The sequence below is a fragment of the Panthera uncia genome, chromosome C2 (assembly GCF_023721935.1).
Source record: "Panthera uncia isolate 11264 chromosome C2, Puncia_PCG_1.0, whole genome shotgun sequence".
Taxonomy (NCBI): Eukaryota; Metazoa; Chordata; class Mammalia; order Carnivora; family Felidae; genus Panthera; species Panthera uncia.
The window spans coordinates 68,493,156-68,509,343 of NC_064810.1; the positions used below are offsets into that span (position 1 = coordinate 68,493,156).

Below are 16,188 nucleotides of genomic sequence, written 5' to 3' on the forward strand. Positions count from 1 at the left end.
TCTCCTTGTTCTCAGAGTTCCCATCTACAGAACTTCTCAAACCTTCATGTACATGCATATCACTTGGGACAATCTTGTTGAAATGCAGATTCTAATCAGAAAGTTGGGAAGGAGCTTGAGATTTTGCATTTCTCTTCAGCTCCCAGGTTGTGCCAATGCACAGACCAAACTCTGAATAACCAGGCCTACATGAGAAAGGGCGGGGGGAGAAGATACTGGTAAATATGTTTCCATGAAGTTTTATAGCCTCTGAACTTAATCTTAAAGGTGGCCTGAAATTACTATATCTTAATCTAGAAGAGCTACATTATTCCCAACCTCTTTCCCCATTGGTGTCCAATAATCTGATTCCAGCCATACCCATTCCTCCCTAACATTTAAATCCTGTAGCACTGCCTCCTATAAAGACACTCACCCCTCTAAGGAAGTTTTGCTCGAGCTGAGAAAGGAAAGAGAGACCAGTTTCTCTTTTACTGAAATCTGCTCCTGGGTTTCCCTGGCCCTAGGATATATGGCCAAGGCACTTGTTTTCATGGCTGCTTAATGGTTTGTAAAGCAATTGCTGGAGGAAACATTGCTACAGCAAGCCAGGCCAGAGGGACAGAGGGATTCACGGGCCAATGTTATCTTTGCTGAGCACCAGGGCTGCTCCAGCTTCTTTCCTCCCTCCACCCAACAGTGACAGATGGCTTCCACATGGTCTGACCTACTGTCTGGCCAGACCTGACCAGATAGTCATCCATCAACTGCCCTATTTGGCCCCCTCGAGGGCACCCTGTGGTTTGCAGGAGGCAGAAGTTGGAGGTTTCATTTAGAGCTCATCACATCTCTTAGCTATTGTAGTAGAGTTTCAAGCATGGACAGTTCTTATTCCAGATGTTACTATCCCAGTGTCCATATGTTTCGAGGTGGGATCAGCAGGTTTACATGGTAATGTTAAACTAATTAATCATAAACTGATGCTTTAACAGCATCAGGACCCAAAGTGGGTTTGGTAATAGCAACATGGGTTTGGTACTAGCAAAGATGTTAGCAATACATATGGTATTATTAGGCTGGAAAGAGGAGGTAAGGTTCAGCTTTTTCCATTGCTCTGGCACAATCTATTTTCTTACTGATATTGAACACTACTCACGAAGCCTCTGAAAGCTGTATGGGAAAATCTCCAAGTATTTTTCCTTATGGCTCTCTCTGAGTATGACAAAACAAAATCTTAAATTAATATAAGCTGCAGGGCATGGGAAAAAGATAGCTATAAACAGGGGGTCATGCTGACTAGGAATTAGGAGGCTGGGATCTAGTCCCAGTTAGCCTTTCTTTTGGTGACTTTGAACCTATCACCTAATTGATTTAACAAATTTTTAAACATCTCCTAGGTGGATTCAAGAAATGTCTGGGTTTTATTATTATTTTTCCTAACTATAAAATGAGATTGTTACATGAACTTGGCTTCTAAAAAGCTATAATGAAGAGTTTATTTTCTTTTTCTTATTAAAACAGTATTTGTGGGGTGCCTGGGGCTCAGTCAGTTAAGCATCTGACTTCTGCTCAGGTCATGATCTCACGGTCCATGAGTTTGAGCACTGCATCAGGCTCTCTGCTGACAGCTCAGAGCCTGGAGCCTGCCTTGGATTCTGTGTCTCCCTCCTTCTGCCCCTCACCCACTCACGCTCTTTCTCTCTGTCTCTCAAAAAAATGAATAAACATTTTTTTAAAAAGCAGTATTTGCTCATTAAAACTTACCTATTTCACTGGTAGTACATTGTGCCTTACTTTGAAAAAAAAAAAGTCTTTATTTATTTTATTTTATTTTTTGAGAGAGAGAGAGAGAGAAAGAGACAGAGAGTGAGCAGGGGAGGGGCAGAGAGAGGGAGACACAGAATCTGAAGCAGGCTCCAGGCTCTGAGCTGTCAGCACAGAGCCTGATGCGGGACTCGAACCCATGAACTGTGAGATCCTGACCTGAGCTGAGGTCAGACACTTAACCAATGGAGCCACCCAGGCCCCCCTCTCCCACCAAAAAAAAAAAAAGAGATGGAGGAATCTGAGTAATTACAGCTTTCATGGAATGTGCAACCTGACCAAATTCATGAAAGATACATTAAAATAATTCATGAATCTAAAAAGTATTTAACACACCAAATCTGTTAAAATTAAAAATACTCCAAAACCTCAAGCATTATTTGTAGAGGAAACAAACCCAAACTAGAAACAACCTTTGTGTCTGAATAAAATGAATGAGTTTGATAAAAGTAAAAGATTGAATATAAATTCCCCTTTAGCCCCAACACCCATAGATATCTGATGCTTTGATATATGAACATCAGTGTGAGGGGAAGAGCTGCGCGATAAGATACGGTGTATTTTCTCTGCACAGTTTTAGAACATTTCCCCCCAAATACTAAAAATATGTATATACCAAAATTATTTTTTTAAATGTTTCTCTATAAACAAAAGAATTGAGATGAGAAAAAGAGCCTAGAGGAAAGTTTCTACCACCACGCGTATCTGTACAAAGTAAGCATTCAATAACTAATGACATTTGGGTGTGCTTCCCTGGTACATGTAATGTTCTGTTCAGCTGAGGCCGTGTGTGTGTGTGTGTGTGTGTGTGTGTGTGTGTGTATTTCATATTTAGCATTTTGATTTAACATCCATTTTTCATTTGACCCAAGTGATTTTACTGAGTGCCTTGGCCCTTGACCAGGTGCTTGCCTGGCTTCCCTCCCTTGGTTTTTGGATTTGGAGAGTCAAGGTGTCCAGGGCTTGTCTGCACTGAGCACGAGCCCCTTTCAGGAGAATGGCCTCTCTGTGACAGTTGTGCCTTTCCTCCTGTGGTGGCCTTCATGGATCACATCTTCCATTTTCATAATGATAATTTAGAACCTGTAGCCCCATTAACTGGAATGGAATTTGGAACCCTGTGCACAGAACACATTCTTTCCAGAGATGAGACAGCTCTTCACTGACTCGCCTCTGCCTCTCTGGAGGTGAGCATGAGAAACATTGCCCCTGAGCGACAAGGTGGAGGGCCCCAGGCCAGGCCTGGGGAGGAGACTTCTGCCACCTTTTGCATTAGAGTCAGTGATAAGGCAAAGGGGGGACAAGACATCCCCCCTTCTGGGTGCTCTGGGTATGCCAAAGTAGTGGAGATGCCTTAAGAAGGCTATCCCAAGAGACAAAGGCCTCTGTTTTTCCAGCTTAAGGTATGAAAGGACACCGTGTTGCAAGGGCATGGTTCATAGAATAAGTCACTTGCTGCTTCCAGATTCTCTGATCTCTCTGGGTCAAGGAAAGAGCTGTGGACAATTCAGGGCCCCAGGCCCTTAAATCCTAAGAAAATGGTATCTGCCAGCAGAGGAGGTGTGCTGTGCGGGGCAGTGGCCTGACAACCAACTAGAGCAGCTTCCCCTGCTGCAGGGCTGTGCACATGTGGCAGGCTTCTGTGGAAAGGGACTCCCGCCCAGGAATAGTAGGGGACGTTGTGGCATGTTTTCTGGGAAATACAATGGAAATTTGGATTGTTGAAATATTTACGTCTTGTTGGAATCATTAATTTTTCTTTTTTAAAAGTATTTATTTATTTTTGAGAGGGAGAGAGAGGGAGAGCAGGGGAAGGGCAGAGAGAGAGAGAGAGAGAGAGAGAGAGAGAGAGAGAGAGAGAGAACCTTAAGCAGGCTCCACACTCAGTGCAGAGCCTGACACGGGGCTCAGTCTCAAAACCGTGAGATCATGACCTGAGTCAAAATCAAGAGGAGGATGCTTAACGAACAGAGCCACCCAGGAACCCCTTGATAGGTTTCTCTTTTTGTTATGCTTTTTACTGATATTTTGATTTGGTCTGTACTTGATTTGGTGAATTAATGCCAGTCTCCTGGAACTGGATGAGAGAAAAGATAGGTCATTCATCGAGTTAACAGTTATATGTCAGACAACTAACTAAATACTTTATGTTACCTCATGTAACCCACAGGACAGAGTTTCTGATTCAGAGTGGGGACCTATGACAAAGGTGTATAATGTACCCCTACTTTTAAGAGTGAAGTCAATGGGATTCACATAATACACACATTTGCCAATGATCTGCTCCTACCATTAGCCCCTGACACAGAGTTTAGGATTACCAAAATGATAGCTTCTATCAATTGATTATTTCTAGAAGAACCAGTATCTCTTTCAGAGTGTACTACATAAGTAACTTCATTTAGAGAGAAAATTTAGCTGGATTTTTTAATGGAAAGTTGTGATTATCTTGCAAGCTAACTTTGCATGCTTTTGTAGCTAGCCAGAACAACCGGGAACCAGGTTCAAAGTGAGAACCTTTTGGCAAGGCTGAAAACTTTCATCAAGATTCTGCCAAGTAATTATTTCAGGAGAGTGACTGCTTGCTTCACTGGTTTCAGTTAATCACCGCAAGATAGGGCCTTGGGAGAAGGGCTGTCCATCACTATGATCTCCAGTTAATGACTGCAAGAATGAAACAGGAAAACAGAGTTTAGGCAACAAAAGTGGAGGCAGGGTGTAAGTATAGAGGGTTTTTGAGTTAGCAAGATTATGCTAGAATTTAATTATATTTTCCATTGTGACCAAAGTGATGGAGGGAGAGGCCTTGTCAGGGGGACAGGTAGGATGAGGTGGGTAATAAAACAGACTGTGCTGCAGGTGCATTGCATTTTATAGAACAGATTCTGTTTACATCTTGGGCTATGCAGTACTTTGAATATGAAGATAATAATAGCACTGCATATATATAAGGGATTTAAATTAATAAAGCTATTTTGAGGTAAGGGTTTAAGAAAATACTCATTAAGCCAGAATTGTTGATCATATTACTGACTTCTGGCCAGGGAAGCTGGTTAGTCTAGGCAGCTCAGCTCAGGGGAAGGGGCAGGAGAGGAGAGGAGGAGGGAAGCATCTGGTCGTTGGTCACCTGGAGGCTGAAGAACTCAAGGGGCCCAGCTCCAGCCGTGGCCCTGTTGTGACAGGCCAGAGAGCAGAACCAGGATCAAGGGCTGAGACACGTGGACAGCCAAGGCTGGGCTATGTCCCCTTCAGGGTAGGCAGCAATATTCTTGCTGTCTCACTCCATGCAAGCTTCTCCTTGCTGACCCTTGAGCTCACAGAGCAGTCTTTTAAAAGCGTAAATGAGATCACATCTCTTATTTAAAACATTCCTGTTGCACATGGACACTTGAAAGCTTTGAGTTATTCCTGTTTCCTCATGTTATGCCTTACCTCCTGCAGAGAAGAGGGTTTGGGGAGGGGAATAGATTTAGTTGGTATTCCCCTAAGCACTGAAGATAAGACAGGAGAAAACTGTGACCTCCTAAGTTCTCTCTACATTCCATCTGGAACTGACACTGCATACTCAGACGTAGAATGTCTGAGATTATTCAGTTCAGCCCTCTCATTTTAAGGATAGAGAAACTAAGGCACAGAAGAGACAAGTGACCTCTTAGGTGAGTGTTAGAGCTGGACCAGAACTCATGTCTCCTGACTCCTGGGCCAGTGACTTGGATGGAAGGGCATTTTAGGCTGGCAAAGAAGAACGGCAGTGCCAGACTGCAGGGAGTGGAGGAGACACCTGGTAGGGAATGGAAAGGCTATAAAGAATGAAAATATCTCTTCTTGTTGGCCATATCCCCAGGACAAGCATGACCCCCAAATGCTCCTTAACAGAGGCATAAACAGTGACACAGGAGAACCGCATGGCTAGATGGCCCAAAGGCCATGACATGTCATTTTTGCATAATGGCTAAGCACCCCTGTATATTCAGACTCTTAACCCAGCTCTTTGACCTTGCTCTTTCCTTTTAAGTCATTGGAGACCTTCTCTACCATTCTTATCTTTTCCTTTGACTTCTGGCTGCTGTTTAGAATCTAGGTGCCCGTTTGTCTCAGGTTCTAGCTGAAGGAAAACGGAGGTGACGGTGATGAACCTGGGCAATGTGACTCGCCCCGCAGTGTTTTGCTGTTTTGAAAGGGGACTGTAGAGAAGAAGAATGCTCAAATTCATGAGTCAACATTATATTTATCCTTCTATTGTGAGGAATACTCCCTCTCCTTCTTTTGTGAAGCATAATCACTTGTTAGTTTTAGTAAGACATTTCTCTGCCCACTGATAAGGAAACAAAAAAGGCATTTACTGTGCTCGTCTCTAGAATGTGAAATGTAAGCTGTGGTCTTTTGTTTGTTTGTTTGTTTTTAGCTTTCATTTATGATCACAGGCTTCAGGGTTGAAGGGGGCCTTGGAGGACTGCCAGCCTCACCACCCCCTCTGTGCAGGAAGCCCCTTCCCAACATCTCTGCCAGTGGTTCTGATCCCTTTCCTCTGCACCCCCACAGCGAGTTGCCTCCGCCTCCGTAGAAACACTTCATTTTGCTCTAAATTGCAGTTATTTGAGGACTTTTCTTAAGTCTCAGCTGTGAGCCCCTGAGGGCAGGAATCCTGTCTCATTTCTCTTTGATCTTCCACAGTCCCCAACACAGAGCCTGGCCAACTTTCCATAAATATTTGAATGAGTGACAAAGTGTTAACAGCCTCCAGAGGCAACCACGGTTAGACATCTCTAAGAGCTAGAAAGTTCTTCCTAAAAGTGAGCAGAACTATGCCTCCCTATGTTCCCTGTGGGGAGAGAATGTAAACAGGCAGTGATGACAGAGGGCCAGGCATCCATAAGATGCACCTGAGGGACGCTGGAAAGAGGCTAGTGCCTGCTCTTATTGTTTTTCCTGCTTCCCATCTGGCCAAAGCACACGAGGTCTTTAAAAGCCAATAATCCTAGATAAATCCAGATAAATGTGGGGTGGGAGAGAGGGTCTTCAGAATTTGAATCCAGTTTGGAAGGACAGCTCTATCAGATGCTGTCAGTGTCCCTCCTGTATCCTTTCAGCCAGCCCTGAAGGATAAATGCAGAGGGCTCCCATATACCCTGATAACTTCCTGAGTTTCTCTGCCCATGGTCACTTTCTGACCTGGGAAGTGTGCTTGACCTGTGTGTAGGGCAGGCTGGAATTGCCAGGGAGTGACTCCAGGAGGGACCCTCCACCATGAGCAATGGCACTTTAATGCATGAATACCCCAGATTCCTCACCTCCCAGTGAGACAGCCCAGATTCTACACAGTATCTTAAAAGGCTTCAGGAGGGATGACCTCCAATTGCTCATAGCACTAACCCACTCCTAAACACATGCTTTGTTCATTTTCGTTGTTTCTTTGACTTCCCCAGTCCCTCACCTTGCTTTTTGGAATCATGTCCAAATAAAGCATGCGACCCAAATACTTGTTGCAAGATCTGCTTTGGGGGCAACCCAAACTGAGACCGTGACACAAGCAGGAAATTTGAGGGAATCCAAATGTTATTCCCTTAGAAGACAGAACTATTAAAATCAGTTCATGCCTTTTTTTCTCTTTCTCTTTTCTTTCCAAGTACATAGTTGGTTTTTCTGTTGGTTCTATAAATAGAGTTTAATTTTAGGTAGAATCTGTGTCCTAACTCAGAAAACAAGGCTGAGAATGACTCCTAAATCTTTGAAGGATAGTTATTTCAAATAACAAGAGTCAGTAATATTCTAGCTCTATTAAGGAAATGCACTGCATCAGAAAGGTCTTAGGCCAGACTAAAGAAAGAGATTACACATGGGGGTCATTAGACATCAGGATGGATTTGTGTTTGAGCATTTCACTTAACCTTTTAAACTTCCACAGGGACCTTTTAAATGAAGAGAGACCTTATCAACCTGGCTCAGGTTTGGGATGGAGTACTTGAGGTCAGGGACAGCTAAGATGAATAGGGACCATGAGGGAAGGGGGAAAGGAAAACCAGAAGCCTTCATTTAGCCAATACTAATGAACTACTCCTGCACTAATAATAGAGCCAGGAGAAAGTGCCATTGCTGAAGAATATTTATTGTCATTTGAGAAGATTTGTAACAAAGAACGAAGGTGCACAAGCAACTTGCTGCCATGGTCCTTCTTCAGGAAGACATTGTGTGATTCAGAAAGGCTCCTTGTGGATGCCACAATATTACTTGGTTGTTTTGACACTTCAAACAATTAATAGGAGTTAGCAGCTAAAAATATTCATGCTTGCTACTGGCTTATGTTTGTGCGGTTTTTCTTTTGCCTTGTTCCTGGAGGGTTTTCTGTTGGCCTAGTAGGAAATAACACACATGCCGTGAATTTTTAATTGGAAATCAAAGATGGGAATGAATGTAAACAAAACACGTGATGAAAGAAGTCAGCGGGTCCAGAAGAGGCCTACAGATGCTTTTCGGGGATAACCCACAGATGCTTTTTGGGGGTTAAGTAGGGAAATAACCCTAAGTCTAAAGGATAAGAAAGAATCCCACATATCTTATTTTTAGCATGGAAGAATATTGTTGCTTCAAATGGTCTTTTTATTTAAATCTTGACTGATGGCTAGTGTCCCAGCTCTTTTGGTAGGGAGAGGGGCAGAGGTTTAGCAAAGTCTTTGCTTGGTGATAGGAAGAAGTGTAGTTATCACAAGACTTGTGTTCTTTGCTCCTTTTGATGAACACCACCGCCCTGTTGTAGGTGGCAACAATGCCCTGGATATAACTCTCTTCTGAGCAAGAGAGGTGTCTTTTGCCCTAGTCTGAGCCTCTACTTCCAGAGAGTCACTCTTGGAAGCACCATGCTATGCTGTTCCTGTGGCATGACTTCATTAGATGATTGTGGGGATGACTAAGACTGTCCGTAAAAAGTGATTCCATTCATGTGCATTAATAGTTGGCACAAAAACTATGTTGGTCCCCAGAATGAAACATCTTGGTTACTGTACCGGCTATCAGTTGAAATTTTATGTTGTAGACAGACTTCTCTTGGGCCAAAAATGGATACACTCGTGTGGCCTGTACTAGCCTCTCTCAAACTTTTTGTTTTGAGTAGGCTCCTTCCCCAAATACCCCACCCCAAAAGTGCTCAGTGGATGCTTTTCCAGCTTGCCCCACTAAATACTCTGTCTCCTCTACTTCCCAGAATGCTTATGTCAATATCAACCGCATCATGTCCGTGGCTTCCCGCCTCTCTGAGGCCGGCCATTACGCCTCACAGCAAATCAAGCAGATTTCCACACAGCTGGACCAGGAGTGGAAGAGCTTCGCTGCTGCTCTGGATGAACGCAGCACCATCCTTGCCATGTCTGCGGTATTCCACCAGAAGGCTGAGCAGGTGAGGCCAAGGGGGCTGCTGCAGCCACTGTTGGTCAGAAAGATGGGAGTATATGCACTGTCTCTCTCTTTGAAACACTCAAGGCCCTGCTGAGTAATTGCAATAGCAACCCATGTTCTACTGCTTTCATGGCCCCTGCGCATGTAAGGAAATATCGGTAACTCTGGATGGTTTTGCTTAACATCCAAACAAGGAACATAGAGCCTGTTTACATTCGGCTTGGTAGTTTATTATTACTGGTGTGTGTGTGTGTGTGTGTGTGTGTGTGTGTGTGTTGACTACATTCTCAGAACACAGATGAAATGGGGGAAACTAAATACTGATCACTGAGTGCTGAAATCAGGGGGATACTAATCTTACGTGAAGCACTGGCTATGGATAATAATAATGTAGTAATTACACAATGAATAGATATAATAATTCTTTGTTGCTACTTATTTACTGGCTTTGGTCAGTGACATTACCAAGCCATTTTACAGACAGGAACACTGCAGCTCGGAGAGACTGAGTGACCTGCCTAAGACCCAGTGGTGTGTTGGAGCTGGCTCTAAGCAGCCTGTGAAGAGCCAAAGGTCAAATTTTCAGCAAATTCATGAGCTGGTTATTAAACATAGCCATTATTTAAAACTAAATTATATAAATTTATACTAAATATACTAAAAACAAAGGTAATAGGTACTCAAAACTCATCACTCCTAGTTATTTTACTACATTTTATTATTACCTGTGCTCCTTAAATTATATCTATTTGTCTCTGTGGTGAAAATACTATACGGTTGTGTGCTCCTGATGAGTTCTTCCCAACTCCACATTCTGTGATGTCACATTGGTAGCTTGAAATAGACCAAGGTAGAGTTTTAAACCACGGGAATCATCAAATGCTACAACCAGGGCTTGATTTATTGTTTTGTTGATTGCCTGGAGTCTTAAGACAATGAAGGAAAAATATTTAAAGATGCAGACTAAACTTGATTGAAGATGTGTCCTGACTATAGCTGTTACATTGTGAATAGTAGCACACCAGGTTGAAGAAATACTCTTCTGATATTCAAAAACTATTACTACATTTAGCACAGAAGTCACTCACATCACTGATGAAGGAATAATGCTCTGACATAAGTCTTGAGGTATTTTTCACTTTTGTCTTTCACCTTAATATTAGCAAAAATATTAGCTAACTTTCATATAAGTTTGTTGTTTGCAAACAAAAGCATCCTGTGAGAATTGGTCGGCTATATGGAATTTACAGTAAGGAACGTTGTATACATATATGTTGTCATTCTTTGTAAATTATGTGCTACACATTCTTTATATCAGTAAAGTTTACAATACTCTTGTGTGTGTACACACACACACACACACACACACACACACACACGCTGTTTATTAAACATTTACTAACATACCACTGAGAAAATCACACAATCTGTGAACAGCTGGGATTTCAACCGAGATGTGTCTCACATTAAAGCTTGTGGTTTTAACCTCTAAATTCCTTTCTTTGTATGACATTTGGGTAGCTTGCAGATTGTGGGGAGTCCTAGATGAGGTCATACCTTAAATATCTCCCTCTGTTACGCACCTAGCATGGAAGGCAGCATGGGATAATTGCAAGAGTGTAGGCTTCAAGGCACATGTAGGCTCTAATAGTTAGCTCTTAGGCTAGTCACCTCACCAATCGGAGCCTGTTTCCTCATCTCTAATGCAAGGATAATCATAAACCTCACAGCACTATTATAAGAATTAGAGATGGAACATGTAATGTGCCTCATGTCCTTTTTAAATGCTAGACATCACAACTGTATTTGTTTAACATACTTCCTGGTATCTTTGTATTTCCTTCATTTGTGTCTGTTTCCACCTGAGACCTTCCCAAAGACTGAAATACTTGTATCATAAGTCAAGGACAGCCCGACACATTGAAAGGGATCTAGGCCTTTTATTAAAGGATGATGGTGGTAGTGACTGATAATGACCCGTTAGTTCATTCCAAGGACCAGGAGAATATTCATGTCAAATCTCCTGTTCTCTCCTCAACCCTACCACTTGCACATTTTGTTCAAGGTGTGTCCAGATTGGCAAGGGAGACTCCATGCCTCCCTTCTGTCTCTCTGCCTTTCTCTCCTTGAGGTGACCATTTTGTGGGGTCTGCTCTAGGGCTCTTGTTAAAGTATTACCGGGAAATCCCAAGGGCCTTGAAGAGGTGCGCCCCCCGTGGCTGACACACGAATGTCAGGTTGCTTTCAGGGTCCTCTGTGAAATGGTTATTGGTGGAGTAAAGAAGCTTCTGAGATGTTAGCAAGTGTGTGCAGTCTGATACTTGATGGCACCCTGCACACTTCTGGAATTGTTAAGAGATGGCCTAATGCAATAAAAACATTCAGAATGAAAAGTCAACCACAGTAGCCACAAGCCGGCGGCTGCAGGCTGACACACACCCAGACTACCCAGACTAGAACTCATGCAGCTGCAGAAAGTACAGTCCCAGAACTGAGAGTGACTTCTAGTTGATGTTTCCTGACTTGGATTGCTTTGGATCAGAAGCAATTTTATTTGTATCTATTTTTTAATGCAATTTCCTCAGGCATTACCAGTCCTTCAGGGAAACTCATAAACCATGCTTCTTTTTAGCTAGGAGAAAAAAACAAAAAACAAACATGCTCCAAACAGCAGATTCAAGGCTATTTTTTCAAAGCTATTATGCATTTATTTAGGCAGCTCTTTATTGTCCTCATATGGGCTGTTCTAGGCAATGAGATAAAAAGGTATTTAGGCAATTAATTTAAATGGAGCTGTGCACCCAGGCGAGAGGAATCACAGACAGAACCATTCCAGACTATTGGGTGAAGAATTATTTGCATTTTAGAGGTGTATTTTTCCACCCAATAAATCTGAGTGATTTCAGTTAGCTCACCTTTTGTGCATGGGGACCCATAGTCTTCCACAGTTGTTAATTTTAATTTTTAAATAATTTTATGTCTGTCGAGATCTATATCTATATATCACATCCCAGGAGCCAGTGCCGTTATAGGCCCAGTGCAATTTGTCCCCCTAAGCTGCCCTTCCTCTCTCCTATCCCTGAGGATACTGACCCAACAGTGGAGATCTTGTTGAGCATTAATCTTCACCCCCTGTGGGAATGGCCTTTGCAAGTTCCCTGGGGTACCCGATAGTCTTGTGTGAGGTGTTTTTTGTGCCTCTGCACAACTCATTACACGTGTGTGGAAATCTCCCGTGCCATTATATGCAGCCTCTCACAGGCGCCTGTGAGTGTGCCTAGGACAAGAAGCTCTAAGGTGTATTGTAATGTAGTGAGCTCTTCCCACACCTGTATTTTGTAGCCAATGTGTGCATATAGCCTGTTGAACACGTAGACGGCTCCCCCCGTCAGTGGTTTCATAACAATCATCTTTGCTTGTGGAAACTGCACTTCCTGAACAGGTACTGGGTCTTCTGTACAGGTGGAAACTGCACTTTCTGAACAGGTACAGGTACTTCTTTCGTCGGGTTGGTGTTTGTAGAATTAGAAAACTCCATTCTCTGCAGTGGTCTCTGAGGCTCCCAGAGGTGCCAGATGTTTCTTCCAAAGGCATCTGACCACCTCTACAAAGATCTGCCCATTGCCCACCCCCAATGCTCCTGCACCAACCCAGCTGCTATCTCCTTCCAGTTCCTGTCAGGAGTGGACGCCTGGTGCAAGATGTGCAGTGAGGGTGGCCTGCCATCCGAGATGCAGGACCTGGAGCTGGCAATCCACCATCATCAGTCCTTGTATGAGCAGGTGACCCAGGCCTACACGGAGGTGAGAACCAAGCCGAACACCAGGGCTCCTGGGTGTGTATGTATGTGGGTGAGTGGCCAGAGCACTGGCCTGCATGCTGTGAAATAGCCTGGATGGACTAAGAAGGAGAGAAAGATCATTTTTCTCCCTTTGGAGACATCTTTAAGATCCTTGATCTATGAATGATCTCCATTCATAGATCTCCGGCCAGGAAGCAAAAAAAGTGTGGCCATCAGCAGGCACCACCTTGTTGCACATGTGCTCATGTGTGCACGCATGCCCACACAAACACACACACCCTTCACCCTGTGTGTGAAGATCAGGCTCTCTCCCCTGGACGGAGTATAACAAAGCAAGGCTGTGTTCCTCCGTTTGCTCTCTGCCTGGTGAATGGGTGTGTACACACTAGCCCTGCCACCCCTTTTATGAAGCAGCCCATCAACAAATACCAATTTTCTCACTAGAAAGTCTGGAGGAAAACTCACCATGGGGTGGAGGTAAGTGTTTGCAGGAGTAAGAAGCTGTCATGGAAGTTAAGGACAAATTAAAAGACTCTTTCACTGAAAAACCAAAGGGCAGGCACATGGTACAAGTTGAGAAGTGGGGGAAGTTTCTTGCTTTTGCTTTCCAAGGGAAAGGAAAGGGGCATACAGGCGTCATCTGTGTGGAGGTACACAAGTAAGTGAGTTAACTAAAGGGCGTGAATTCTGAGAGAGAGGCTGGAGGGCATAAGAGATGGACTAATTAAGGAAGCTGCATGAGGAGGGGAAAGTGAATTCACATCTGGCCATGGGGCAGGGACATTTGGAACAGTGTTTCTCCAAGCCAGTTCTGGGACCCTCTGTCTCAGACTCCCCTGCAGTACTTGTTAAAGGTGCATCTTCCTGGGTTCCACCTCCGACTGAATCAGAATGTCGAAAACTGGGGCCTGGAACCTACATTTTAATAAATATTACGCCAGGTGAGTTTGATGCGTGCTGAAATCAAAGAACCAATGTCTTCCTGGTAAGAGTCAAGGTTTTTGCCACAGTCAAAGCTGAGTTTGACTCTTGGCTCCCCTGCTTATAGGGGAGTGACTTGAGGCACGTTACTTAACTACTCTAAACCTCAGTTTCTTCTGTGAAGTGAAGGTGATAACACTTGCCTGTAGTTTGAAGGGTTACAAAGATAGTGCATGTAATGCACTTGGCCCAGTGCCTGACAGTAATAAGTGCTAAAAAAATGGTAACAGGTTTTGTTATTATAGGAGGCAGAGAGGAGGGCTTTTGAGCCAAATCTGATCTCATCAGCTCTGATCCAAATGGCCCAAGGCTTCTCTTTTAACAGAACTGTGCCCCCATCCATGGGTCAAGAATCTCTAAATTTACTCCTTGTAAGATACAAAAATAGAGCGTACCAATGAGATTAATATTATACTTAACATGTTTCACACTTGTGGGGTGTGTGTATTATTATATAGAGAGACACAATATTTCTCCCAAATTTTTGTCAGGCCCTAGCATTGTTGGACATAGACATTCCCTCCAAACCCGCCTCAGAGTTCAGTGGGCCGTCCCTGCCTCCTGCAGATGTGGACTGAGGCAGAGGACTGGAGCTCTGTTGACTTGGATGTTAGGACTTGGCCCTCCAACTCTAACCACCCTGCCCTTGACATAGCACAGTGCCAAAGACAGCATCTGCTCAGAGTTCCCTGAGGAGAGCTCTCCTGGGTTTGGCCACAGGATATTTGTCTTATTCACATCTCTGGAGGGTGTTGCCCCTGGCAATGCATTGGAGGCAGCAATAGTGGGATGGGGTAGGTAGAGGTAGTCACCTAGATTGGCTGTATTCCTCCAGCCAGGCTTCCTCTCCTGTCTCAGCCACAGATTCTCCACCCAGTATTCCTCTGAACCACCAACCCCCTGGCCCCACACTGTTTCTGTTGCCCCATGAACAGGGTGAGTAATAGCTGCCTTTGTGTTCCTGAACCCTAATAAGCTATTTTTAGGACACAAAGGTGGGATAAGGGGAGGCCTGGGCCCAGCAACAGCACGTCATTCACCATCGTAAGGCTGGAGGTGGGAACACACTTCCTTCCCCACCTTGATGGAAGAAAAAGAAGAGCATTCAACTCCAGACCAACTTTGATTTAATCTTTAACCAAATTAATTTAGGGCCTTAAAATCCCTGAATTCCCTAGTTACCACTGTTTTAAATTGAGAAGATACATGCTCTACTGGGTCCTCTGCCAGCTTTGGAGAGCCACAGGTGTCAATCAGATGATGCCACTTTCCAGAAATACTGGTGCCTGCAATTGTACCAAGATTCCAATAGGAATGACAGGGAGTGTCACCCCCGCTGGTCTCAGTGCTGAGGGCGAATGTTGGGGAACATAAGAACATAGATATTGTGTCTACAAGCTAAAGGTCCCTCCCTGGGGTGCCTGGGTGGCTCAGTCGGTTAAGCGTCCAACTTCATTTCAGGTCATGATCTCATGTTCTGTGGGTTTGAGCCCCGCATTGGGCTCTGTGCTGACAGTTCAGAGCCTGGAGCCTGCTTCAGATTCTATGTCTTTCTCTCTGCCTTTCCCCCCTCGCACTCTGTCTCTCTCTCTCTTAAAAGTAATTAAACATTAAAAATTAAAAAATAAATAAGTAAATAAAGGTTCCTCCCTTACTCTACATGTTCTGGAAAGATGGGGGTGTTACCATGCTCAGGAGGGAAAAAAAAAAGGAAGTTGTACAGAAGGAGAGCAAAAGAAGGATAAATATAAAAAAAAGAAAGAAAATGAAGAGGAAGTAAGGAAGACGGGAGAGAGAAATGATGATGGTGGTGGAAATAGAATTAGGAACCAGTAGTACCTGCTGGCCCCCATTCTAAGCACTTCGCACATGTTAACTCACTTGATCCTCACCACTACTGTGGGAGGTTGCCCCGTTACTGTCCCTGTTTTACAGACAAGGAAACTGAGGCCCAAAGAGGTTAAGTAACTTGCCTCTGGTTACACATCTAGAAGTTTAGAGCTAGGTAGAAGAGTGAAGAAAAAAGAGGGGGAGAGGCTTATGGTGTCAATTTATATTCAGCTTCATTTCTGAAACGAAACTCTGCTGCTTGACATAGTCAAAGAGTCGAAATATCTATCAAGTATGATGGACCAGGCACTGTTCTAAGTGCTGGAGAGAGATGAACGAGGCAGAGTCCCTGCCCTTGTGAAGCTAAAACTCAAGGCTGAGAG

General features: G+C 43.8%; 1 protein-coding gene across 1 annotated transcript in view; it reads left to right on the forward strand.

Annotated features, from left to right (window-relative positions):
* LOC125921576 (kalirin) overlaps nucleotides 1–16,188 on the forward strand; it is a 283,687-nt gene that overhangs the window by 85,119 nt on the left and 182,380 nt on the right. The window contains exons 8-9 of the mRNA XM_049629181.1: nucleotides 9,002–9,193; nucleotides 12,864–12,995. Of these exons, the coding sequence (XP_049485138.1) occupies nucleotides 9,002–9,193; nucleotides 12,864–12,995 (324 nt within the window). The remainder of the gene's footprint in view (nucleotides 1–9,001; nucleotides 9,194–12,863; nucleotides 12,996–16,188) is intronic.